At 44.4% G+C, this 12426-nt stretch overlaps 1 protein-coding gene across 1 annotated transcript in view; it reads right to left on the bottom strand.

Moving 5' to 3' along the window:
• Positions 1-12426, bottom strand: part of LOC309552845 (uncharacterized protein) — a gene marked incomplete at both ends in the record, with an annotated part of 104888 nt that overhangs the window by 91106 nt on the left and 1356 nt on the right. The window contains one exon of the mRNA XM_082253753.1: positions 11980-12278. Coding sequence (XP_082109879.1) covers positions 11980-12278 — 299 coding nt within the window. The remainder of the gene's footprint in view (positions 1-11979; positions 12279-12426) is intronic.

The following is a 12426-nucleotide window of genomic DNA, read 5'->3' as shown; positions in this document are numbered from 1 at the left end:
GAGATACACCCGTGCGATACTGTTGTTGTTTTGTTCCACTATTCAATAAACACCTTTCTAGGGCAAGATCATAAATTACAGAAATATGAGGAGACCGTCAAATAGGGGCCGTGGCCTGGGTCGTGGTGCTGCTGGTAGAGCTCCTGTTGCAAGGAGAGGACGTGGTCGATCTGTGCCAGCTACACGCACAAGTGAAACACCTTCCACAAGTGTGAGTAGGCGACAGAACCTGCATCAGTATTTGGTAGGGCATCATGCGCCTCTAGACGTGATGAGGCCTGAAGAAGTATAGGAAATAGTAGATTGGGTTGCTGACAGTGCCTCACATTGTCTCCCACCCAGTCTACTGCAGAAAGGTCAGAGTTGGCACCTGCAGCCAATGTCCAACCGTCTTTCACCACACCCCCTTGGAAATCAGGTAAGCAGTCTGAGCTCATTCCATACAGCAGTCTCTTCTTCTTTTTGAGGACTCTGTCAGCAGGGTTTCCCAGGGTCATCCACCTAGCCCTGCCCCAGAAGTTGAAGAGATTGAGTGCAGCGATGGCCAACCACTTATTTCTCAAGATGAGTACATGCAAGGACCATCACAGCACGTCTCCGATGATGACGAAACGCAGGTGCCAACTGCTGTGGCGTTCAGCATTGTGGAGACCGACAAGGAGGGCAGGGGTGAAGACTGGGTGGAAGATGATGTGGAGGACGATGAGGCCACATGGAATGAAGGTCATGCAGGTGACCTGAGTAGTTTGGAGGAAGAGGCGGTGGTCGCACAGAGCCACCAGCACAGCAGAAGAGGGAGCAGGGTGCAGAAGCAGAGCGGCCGTGCCCTAGACACTACGCCCGCTACTGCCCAACGCAGCAAGGGAACGAGCACACCAAAGTCAGCTCAAAGGAGTTCTCTAGCGTGGAAGTTCTTTAGAAAATGTGCTGATGACAGGACACGAGTGGTTTGCACCCTGTGCAATCAGAGCCTGAAGCGAGGCATAAACCTTCTCAACCTGAGCACAACCTGCATGATCAGGCATCTAAGTGCAAAGCACGAGCTGCAGTGGAGTAGACACCTTCAAAACCAAGAAACGTCTCTGGCTCATCCTGCTTCCTCTTCTGCTGCAGTCTCGGCTGCTCCAGCCACATCTGTAGTCATACCGGCACCTGCCACCCCGCAAACAGAGGATCTGTCAGCAACACCACTACCTGGGTCACCAACCATCTCCACAATGTCCCGTGGAAGCGTTCAGCTTTCCATCTCCCAAATACTTGAGAGGAAGAGGAAGTACCCACCCGCGATCCCTGGCCCTGAATGCCAGCATTTCAAAATTCTTGGCCTTTGAAATGCTGTCATTCCGTCTGGTGGAGACACACAGTTTTAAAAACCTTATGTCGGTGGCTGTCCCACAGTACGTCGTGCCCAGCGGCCACTACTTTTCCAGGCAAGCCATCCCTTCCCTGCACAACCAAGTGGGGGAAAAAATCAGGTGTGCACTGCGCAACGCCATCTGTGCCAAGGTCCACCTAACTACCGATACGTGGACCAGTAAGCACGGTCAGGGGCGTTATATCTCCCTAACGGCACACTGGGTAAATGCAGTGGCGGATGGGCCTGAGGCGGATAGCAATTTGGCGCATGTCCTTCCACCACCGAGGATTGCAGGGCGCTTCAGTTTGCCTCCTGTTCCTAACTCCTCCTACTCCGCTTCCTCATCCTCTACCGCCTCCTCATCCGGACAGCGTAACACCTTCACCACCAACTTCAGCACGGCCAGGGGTAAACGACAGCAGGCAGTTTTACAACTTGCCTGTTTGGGGGACAAACCACACACCGCGCAGGAGTTGTGGAGGAGCGTGGAACAGCAGACAAATGAGTGGTTGCTGCCAGCGAGCCTCAAGCCCGGCCTGGTGGTGTGCGATAACGGGCGAAATCTCATAGCAGCTCTGGGCCTAGCCGGTTTGACGCACATCCCTTGCCTGGCGCATGTGCTGAATTTGGTGGTGCAGAGGTTCCTTAAAAACTACCCCGATATGTCAGAGCTGCTGCAGAAAGTGCGGGCCGTCTGTGCGCACTTTCGGCGTTCTCACCCTGCTACTGCTCGCCTGTCAGCGCTGCAGCGTAACTTCGGCCTTCCCGCTCAACGCCTCATATGTGACGTGCCCACAAGGTGGAACTCCACCTTGCACATGCTGCAAAGACTGTGCGAGCAGCAGCAGGCCATAGTGGAGTTTCAGCTGCAGCACGCACGCGTGAGTCGCTCTGCGGAACAGCACCACTTCACCACCAATAACTGGGCCTCCATGCGAGACCTGTGTGCCTTGTTGCGCTGTTTTGAGTACTCCACCAACATGGCCAGTGCCGATGACGCCGTTCTCAGCTTAACTATCCCACTTCTATGCCTCCTTGAAAAAACAATTCGGGCGATGATGGAAGAGGATGTGGCACAGGATGAGGAGGAGGAGGATGAGGAGGTAACATTTCCAAGGCTTTCAGGGCAGTCATTCGCAAGGGGCTCCGAGGGTGGGTTCCTGCACACACAAACGACAGGGACACAATTGTCCAGCAGGGGCACAGTTCTGGAGGATGAGGAGGAGGAGTTGGAGGAGGAGATGGAACCATGTTCACAGCAGGGTGGCACCCAGGCCAGCTCATGGCCATCACTGGTGCGTGGCTGGGGGGATACAGAGGACACAGACGATACACCTCCCACAGAGGACAGCCTTTTTCGTTGCCTCTGGGCAGCCTGGCACACATGAGCGATTACATGCTGCAGTGTCTCCACAACGACCGCCGAGTTGCCCACATTCTAACTTGTGCTGATTACTGGGTGGCCACGCTGCTGGATCCCCGTTACAAGGACAACGTACCGTCCTTAATTCACTCACTGGAGCGCGATCGCAAGATGCGCGAGTACAAGCGCACGCTGGTAGACGCCATGCTGCTGGCATTCCCACCTGACAGTGGGGCCACAGTGGAAGCACAAGGCAGAGGAGGAGGAGGAGGAAGAGGTCGCCAACGCAACCAGGGCACCGCCAGCACCTCAGAAGGCAGGGTTAGCATGGCCGAAATGTGGAAAAGCTTTGTCAGCACGCCACAACAAACAGCAGCACCAGCAGCTCAGATGGAACGTCTTAGCAGGAGGCAGCATTTTACCAACATGGTGGAGCAGTATGTGTGCACACGCCTACATGTAGTGAATGACGGGTCTGCCCCCTTCAACTTCTGGGTCTCCAAATTGGGCACATGGCCTGAGCTTGCCCTTTACGCCTTGGAGGTGCTGGCGTGCCCTGCAGCCAGTGTATTATCTGAAAGGGTATTTAGCACGGCTGGGGGCGTTATATAACAGACAAGCGCAGCCGCCTGTCCAGAGACAATGTGGACAAGCTCACGTTCATTAAAATGAACCAGGCATGGATCCCACTGGACTTTTCCGTACCTTGTGCAGAATAGCGATGGATACCGACCTTACCCACCCATTGTTCCATTTTTGCTCTTTCTCACTCTTTTGGGGTGTACCCGCATTTAAAATTTGTGAAAAGAAGCAGTGTTGGCTACCTCGTCCTCCTCAGGGCCAGATTAACGTAGGGGCTATTGGAGCTGCAGCTCCAGACCCCTACCTTTTATATAGGCCCCGGGTTGGCCATATTGACTGTTACCGCTCTTCTGTCACTTGTAAACACAGAAGTCTGGCTTCTATGCTCGCTTCCCCAGGCAGCTCCATCAGAACCTCCCCACACAGCATGAAGGCCGGACAAGGAGGGACAGTTGCCGATGCATGGATGTGTTTATGGGCTTCAGAGACAGCATCCCATGTTGAATTAGGCATGCATGGCTGCACCCTTCCTCCTCTGGGTGCATGCCAAGGCACGGCCCTTAAAAATCCTCAGCACCAAGCCCATGATGCTCTTAATCCGGCCCTGGTCCTCCTCCACCGCCGCTTCCACCTACACCGCCCATAGGTGTGCGCAGCCTATTGCATTAGGGTGTGCACCCCAAAGTTTAAATACACATGCATGTGTTTGCCTACATGTACATGGCCCCGATACATTACTCTCCCTGCTGGCAAAGTGAAATAGAGCAGAGCAGGTCCGAGGGAGATCTTTCCCATCTCCTCACTGGCAAACAGAGCGATAATGCTAATGTGCCCTAGGTGATTAGGGTGTGCCCAGGTACACCCGGCACACCCTGTGCGCACGCCTATGACACCGCCACATCCACCACCACCTCAACCTCCCTCCTACTCCATATGGGCCTTGTCCTTCAGAGATGAAGAACATTGTTTTATTTTTCTGTTTTTTTTTTGTTGTTTTAAGTTATTTCCCTATCCACATTTGTTTGCAGAGCACTTGCCATGCTCTTAACTACGCTTTGCTGCCATTTGCAGCACTCTAGCCCTTTCCTTTGGTGTTTTAGAGCCATTTTAGTGCCTGCAAGTTCGGGTCCCCATTGACTTCCATGGGGTTCGGTGTCCGGAAAAAGTTCGGCAAAAGTCCGGGACACGGACCCGGACTTTTTTTTAAAGTTCGGCCGAACCCGCCGAACACGGACATCCAGGTGTCCGCTCAACTCTAATCATGATGTAGTAACCGGGAAGGGACTTCAGAACACCGTGACCTGGATTCAACTGTGATGGATATTTTTGTTGGCTGCTAACAGTAACAGTGTGGAAAGCAGCAGAGGAAATTCATTTTGTGCTCAAGTCAAATTACAAACAAACAATTTTTTTGTAACTTTATTTCAAATATATATATATATATATATATATATATATATATATATATATATATATATAAAAAAATGTATTACAGCAGTAAAAAGAAAATCCACACAATAAAAACTGGCTGACCAACAAATCAGCAAATATTTTATTTAAAAGAAAACATTTTAAAAAAAAATTATATACAGTACTTAAAGGAATTTTAACAATATTAAATATGACCTCTTAATTTCAATATGTAGTCGGTATCATTTTCTAAAGTTGTCAGTGTTGCTGCCTTGCAATATGGCAATCTGAAAGTGTTACTTCAGTTGGTGTACAGAACTCCCCTAAAAGTCTCATTCCTGCTTTTTTGATTGACTCATTGTTTATTCCAGAAGCTTACACTCAGTACATGTTACATTTTAGCCATTCCATGCAATAAGTGATTACATTTTTTGGTGAGCTATTGTCTAAAATCTTTTTCAGAAAACATGAAAAGGTAAACCAACCACAACCTTCCCCACACCCTGGTCCCCCGCTACACTTACCTCCTTGGATAAATATCTTTCACTCTAGGTGATGTAGCAGTCCCGACAATTTATAGCCAATCTCTTTTACACCTTTATTTCTTCTGGGATGATGTTCCGAAGAGATTCTCATTGGTCAATGTGGTCACTAGTGATCGACCAATATTGTTTTTTAAGTGCCGATACCGATATTTGGTCATCGGATATCGGTACTGGCCGATATTGGCCAATATTTTTGTACATTTAATTTTTTTTTTTTTTATTTATCACAGGTACTGTTGTGGAGGGATCTGGGGGTCTAAAAGACCCTAACCCTCTCCTCTGCACTTAAAAGCATCCAACACAGCCAAGTTTGGCTATTTTGAATGCTGTCATTTTTTTTAATCTGGCGCCGAACACCTGAAAGTGATGTCATGACATCACTTCCGGGTTTTTATATGGAGACCCGATCAGAGCTGAATGCGGCTTTGATCGAGTCTTCTCTTCGACGGCCGTGGAGGTTGGATGCCCGGGTCTCTGGGTGGGACGGGAGACCCGGACAAGCCGAGGAAGGTGGCGGGAGGGGGGGTTGTCCCCTCCCACTTCTTGTAATGAAAGCCGAGCTTCTTCTCAGCCACATCGGTTGTCATTACAAGACAGCCGACCATCGGCTATGGATGCCAGTACCGGGGTGATGCCTCTAGCTGCAGGTGTCACTCCAGTACAACACTTTCCTGGAATATCAGCAATATCGGTAACCTCAGGGGCGGATTCCGATATATCGGAAAAAGTTCATATCAGCCCCTGATATACCCCGATATATTGGCTTTGCCGATAATCGGTCGATCCCTAGTGATCACATGCCCGTATTGACCAATGCCCACTCACTATTTTGAGCGTTATGATGCTACACAACCTCCGGACTGCGTACTGCAGACTGCTACTCCAGCTGGCATGGATGGCAGAAGATAAGAATCAAGGGACTGGGGGTGCGGGGAGGCGTAATGAGTTAGTTCACTCTTTCATTTCTTGTGAAAAAATGAAGTAACCCTTAAAAGGATGAAGACACTACAGTTTCTCTCAATAAAACATTAACATTGCTTAGATGGTTGTAATGAAGACAGATCCTCCTGTTCAGATATCAACCTAAGAAGAGAAATTGTGAAACCAACATCCATTTCTTCAAAACAAAAAAGTTACACATTTTCTAAAAAGCAGATAAAATCCATAAAATGCAAATATTTTACCTAAAGGAGATTGCTTTTTTTAACTGATGTTACATTGTAATGCTTAAATACATTGATGGTAATAAAATACATTACAAAGTGAATATATTCCCTAATAAATTAATAAATTAACAAAGTAACTGATAAGTAATAGCTATTCTCACATACAGTAAATTGTAACTTTTTTACCTATGTACAGCCTTGATAACTACGTTTAAAAGTGTTTTAGCAATCACAGTCTGTTTTTTCATACTTATACAGTGCTGAGTAGGTATTTATTATTTACCACGTCAATTATTATATATTACGACCAAATAAAAAAATTCATAAACATTTTGTTTTTTTATCTTTCTTTTTGCATATTGCTTTTATATGCATGTGAAATAACAAAGTTTATAGCTGAAGGTTATCCACTCCATTCTTCTCCACTTTTCAATGAAAGAATATCTAAAGCTCAATTTTTTTTTTTTTTGGATATAGCAGGACGTTTTTTAAGTGTTTTCCTATGGGGCACCACAGGAACTGAGAGGAGATCTCTCCAAAGGGAGAAAAATCCTCTGTTAGACAGTGTCACTGTCATAAGTGCCGCTATTGGAATATTAGCCCTCTATTCCTGTTTGGATTATCCCTCATGTTCTGTCCCAGTTACAATTGTCACTAGGAAAAATGAGGAGGGTGACCATACAAGAGACAGAAAAATATTTTGGCTTTAGATATACTTTAAGAAAGCAAAAAAAATAAAAATCACGTTGACCTTAACAGGGCATATTTTTGATGTGGTGAGTATTGGATCAGTGCATAAAGGAATATTGGTGTTTTGTTTGATTTTTTCTATCTTGTTAAACAAAAACTCTCAATCCATAATTCAGGATATTCCGATACCAAGGATGTCACAGGATGTAATGCTCGAGGTAAAGGTTAGTTAATCAGTTGGGGTCTTGGAGTAACTATCTGTAAAGCAGGAAACATTACTGTTTAGTGAAAAATAACTTTTATCCAGGTTTTCATTGCTAATATTCTATCAAATTAAGATTTCTGTGAACTTTAGGCAAATAACTACATGCACAAAATACATAGGTGGGAGCTGTTTATTTGCTCTGCCCATTGAGTCGTAAAATTGACACAGCTATGCTAGCACAAGTTGGTGACTTGACTTTTCTCTGCTGCAGGCGAGCAACATAGCTAGGTCACCTCCCCACAACCAACCTATGATTGGGCTGTGAAAGGGTAACAGAGTGATGAGCTCTCTCCTTCTATCACCATGTTCCATGTAGGCCTTTAGTCCTGGTCCTGGGGGATTTGCAAGGAGACCTGAGTCATGTGCCCCTATCCTAGTAACATCTCTATGCAATGTCAAGTAATATACACCAATAATTAGTATATAGTTCAAACTACCAAAAACAGAATTCTCAGGTTTTGGTGGATCGATGTTTAGATATGTTTTGGGGTTCAGTAGGAGTATAATCTTTGTTAGGTTCTTATGGCTTTTGTTGGTCCATTTGGGAAATTTTCCCCCACTTTCTGTCTTAAAGAAAACCATCAAACTACCACCTACAACCTACTACAACAACTATATTTTTCCTTTCTTACCTTATGAGCTGTGCCAACTGCTCTATTATATTTTACAATCCAGAACAGGCGGCCATACTGGTTTTTGAACAAGCTGACCCTTAAACTATTTGTGCCAAATCTTCTGAGTTTGGAGCTGTACTCTTTGTGTTAGGACTACCATGTATTCCACTATCAGGATAAGGACTAGGGGCAATATGCAAGGTTTCCTTTATAAAGTGTTTGCAGCAATAAAAAAAATAAATAAAAAAATACGTGCGTTAAACAAAAATATACAGTCATGTGAAAGAATTACACGACTTGGGAATTGATGACTGTTTCAACATGTTTGAACATGAACTTTAGATCTTTATTCAAACAGTGCCTACAGATAAAGGTGATGCATTTGAAAAAGAACACAAAAATGTGCCTTTTCATTCATTTATCCAACAAGAATATTGAAAGATGTGATAGTGTACTGTGGAAAAAGTGAGTACACCCTTGGCATCAAAAGCTGATATTGCCCCCTGTAGCAGAAATTACCTCTTGCAGGCATTAGGTATAACTGCTTACCAGTCTTTGTTACTGACTTTTCAATACAAAATCCCTTTGGTCACAACATGTTTGTGGGTTTCCTTGCATAAACTGCCATTTTCAAGATCCCTCTACAAAATGTCAAAGGGAATTAAATCAGTTTTAAATAAGGCAGTGAATAATCCTCCGTTTCTTCTTTTGGACTATTCCTTGGTGGATTTGCTAGTGTGTTTTAGATTATCATGTTGAAAGACTCATTTCCAGTTTAACTTCAACTTTTAGACAGAAACTCTTACTTTCCTATCAAGTGCAGTTTGATATGATGCAAAATGTATAGCTGACTTGATAACTGTGAGCTGCCCAGGCCCTAAAGCAGCAAACAAAATGCTTTACAGTTGTTATGAGATATTTCTCCTGAAAAATGATATTCGGTTTGCGGCAAACGTGTCTACTGTTTATGTGTCCAAGTGACTCTATCTTAAATGATAAGTGAACGCATTGTTCAAGAGGGTTTAGCGTTTGCTTATATGTTCAATGGCAAATTATAATCTCCCTCTAATGTACTTTTTGGACAGAAAAGGCTTTATCTTTACATGGTTTTATGCGGGTTAGCATCAAACCATCAGCAGTTGGGCTGGATTTGTTGGGTCGACCAGTCCCAGACAAATTAGCAGTTGCTTGAAATCTGCTCCAATTTGTTTCCTTGCACTGATTTTTTTCAAACCATTTGCTGATCTTTTTAAATCCCTTGCTAAACTTAAAGGCATCCACAACTTTCACTCTGAGTGTGGGAAAAATAGGTAACTGCTATGGGTGTCTAGGGGTGGAAGGGGGCTTCATTAGGAAGGTGCAATGAAGGAGAGCTGACTGTAGACCCCACAGGACCATCAAGATTCTTTTTTTTTTTGTTTCCTTTTCTCTTATCAGTGTAGAGTTGTGTCCCCAAGAATTTTTACTATAGCCCAGCCACTTTTTTTTTTTTTTACTGACTAGAAGAACATATTGTATCCTTCCAGCTCTCACTAGGTGGGCTTAGAACTTGCACTAAGGCCCCAACATCTGATGTGCTGAAAAAGACTAAACGGCTACTGAAAAAATGTAGCTGGAAAATGAAGGTTAAATGTTAAAGTTGCATAGTTACATAGTTAGTCAGGTTGAAAAAAGACACAAGTCCATCTGGTTCAACCAAAAAAAAAGACAATATTGAAAACCCAACCATACAATCCCATATACACAATCCTAAAGACAGAAGGTTGGTTATCCTAATTAGGGATGATCGAACTTTGGAAAAGTTTGGTTCGACCAGAACACTCGAACTTCCCGAAAGTTCGGGTCCGGATTCCAGAACCCCATTGAAGTCAATAGGACCCGAACTTTGGTAATCAAAAAACACAATTTTGAAGCCCTAAAACCCAATAAATGCCCCTAAAAAGTGCCTAGGGTTCTGGTTCATGCTCCAGGGACTATTAATCACACAAAAATAAAGTTCTTAAAAATTGTCGTTTTTGATAGAGAGCCAATTATTGAAAAAAATATTGAAAAAAAAAATTAGATTTCTTTTGATTTAGTATCTGGGGGGTCTAAAAAGTGTACCTGTGAAGTTTCAGCTCTGTAGCATGTCCAGAACCAGAAAAAAAGATAATTTTTCTTAGAATTTTTAGTAGAGCAGGGATGTGGCTCCGCTATTTTCACACTTGGGCGTTTTTGTTTCAGGCGTTTATTGGGCATTTTTTGGGCGTCTTTGGAGGCAGGCATGACATTTCAACTTCTGTGTAAGGGTATATATACACACACACACATATATGTATATATACACATACACACATATAGGTGTGAAAGCAGCGAAATCCTATCCAAGGCTAATTAAATAATTTGCATGGATAGGGTTCCGCTCCTTTCACACCTATATGTGTGTATGTGTATATATATATATATATATATGTGTGTGTGTGTGTATATATACCACTATACAGAATTTCAGATGTTATGCCTGCCTCCAAAGACGCCAAAAAATGCCCAATAAACGCCTGAAAAAACACACCTGGGCGTTTTTGTTGCAGGCGTTTATTGGGCATTTTTTGGGCGTCTTTAGAGGCAGGCATGACATTTGAACTTCTGTATAGGGGTATATATACACACACACATATATGTATATATACACATACACACATATAGGTGTGATAGGAGCAGAGCCACATCCCTGCAAATAATTTAATTAGCGCAGGCATAGGGTTCTGCTACTTTCACACCTATATGTGTGTATGTGTGTGTATATATACCCCGACACAGACGTTCAGATGTCATGCCTGCCTCTAAAGACGTCCACAAAAATGCCCAATAAACGCCTGAAACAAAAACGGACAGGTGTAAAAGTAGCGGAGCCACTACCCTGCTCTACTGCAATTCTAATACAAATGATCTTTTTTCTATGGCAGCCACCCTTTCATGGAAGAGTTTGGTTATCCTGCCATAGCAGTCAGAGTCAGTTCACCCTACACTACACAACAGTCACCCTGACACTTAACACTTTCCCTACAGAAACTAGATTTTTGAATCTAACTATAGTGGAATATAGTACCCTAACTACACTAGATATCCCTTTCCTCACACTAATAATTGCTAAATGACACTTTTGCAGCATGAGTAACAGAACTGCTTCCACTCTCTTCCACAGCCCCTGTATTACAGTGCTAGTGATTTGGCGGGGCTATCTTATATACTGGGGGGCGTATTCACTACTGATTGGCCTCTGGACCCCCTAGTCACGCCAATCACATTCCTAGCATCCTCCTGCCCCCTCAATTGGCTTTTACTAATGTTTCTGGTCCAATCACTGGCTTTTAAAGCCCAGTTCCTGTCCCATTGCATTTTGGTTCTGATTGCCGAATTTCAAACAGTCAATGTTCGGGTCAAACCGATGGTCGACCCGAACCGTTCGATCATCCCTAATCCTAATGCATTCTATGCATTAAGATAAAAAGCCTTCTATGTGCAGCACCCCCCTCCCCTCAGCCCCCCTAATATTTACCTGAGTCCCCTCTCAATCCTGCGATGTTCACAAATGCCTTGGTCATCCCTGCCGATTGACAAAGCAGTGGCGACATTGGTTCCCGATGTTGTCATTCAAACTCAGCCAATGATGGGAGAGAGGGATGGGGCCAAACCACAGCTCCATGTCTTAATGGATAAACCGAGCTGCGGCACGGCTTGGGTGTCCCCATAGCAAGCTGCTTGCTGTGGGGGCACTCAACAGGAGGGAAGGACCAGGAGCTCCAGCCAGGGACCCAAGAAGAGGAGGATCTGTGCTGCCTTGTGCAAAACCAACTGCACAAAGCAGATAAGTATACACGTTTGTTATTTTAATAGAAAAAAAAATGAGACTTTACAATCACTTTAATTCCCTGCACTGCTGCTCTTTCTTGACAAATCAGCCACTGGTCTATGGTTGTGTACTGGTTATGTTAACAGCTTTCCTACCACATGTCTTCAAATTAAGATCAATGAGAGTATTGTCACAGTTAGCACTGCCAACCACCTTCGGTAAACTCACCTTTTTATATGGGTTTACACTCTCCAATGAAGGATGAAAGTTTCTGCTTCCTGACCCAGAACTTTGAGATCCTGATGAGGTAAGGACAATGGATGCAATGTCATGTTCAGTAGGCCTCTCCAGAATGTAGTTGACAGGAGCAGTTTCTTCATCTTTGATGTAGGTAAGTGCAGGATCATTATTATCATACTCGTCTTGATGCCAGTCTCCCTCTATGTCTGTCAACCTGTGGCACAAGCACACAAACACACAAAAAATAAAATAAAGAGACTGTCTCTAAATTTACAAGTTACAATAAAAGTCTCCCTGCAAAGAAAATATTGAATACTCCCTATCTGCAGGACTGATCTCTGCAGTAGGGAAGAGATACTTGC

The sequence above is a fragment of the Pelophylax lessonae genome (assembly GCF_965119305.1).
Source record: "Pelophylax lessonae genome assembly, chromosome: 4".
Classification (NCBI taxonomy): domain Eukaryota; kingdom Metazoa; phylum Chordata; class Amphibia; order Anura; family Ranidae; genus Pelophylax; species Pelophylax lessonae.
Note: the sequence above shows the minus strand (reverse complement) of the source record. Positions and strands in the feature narration are given on the sequence as shown.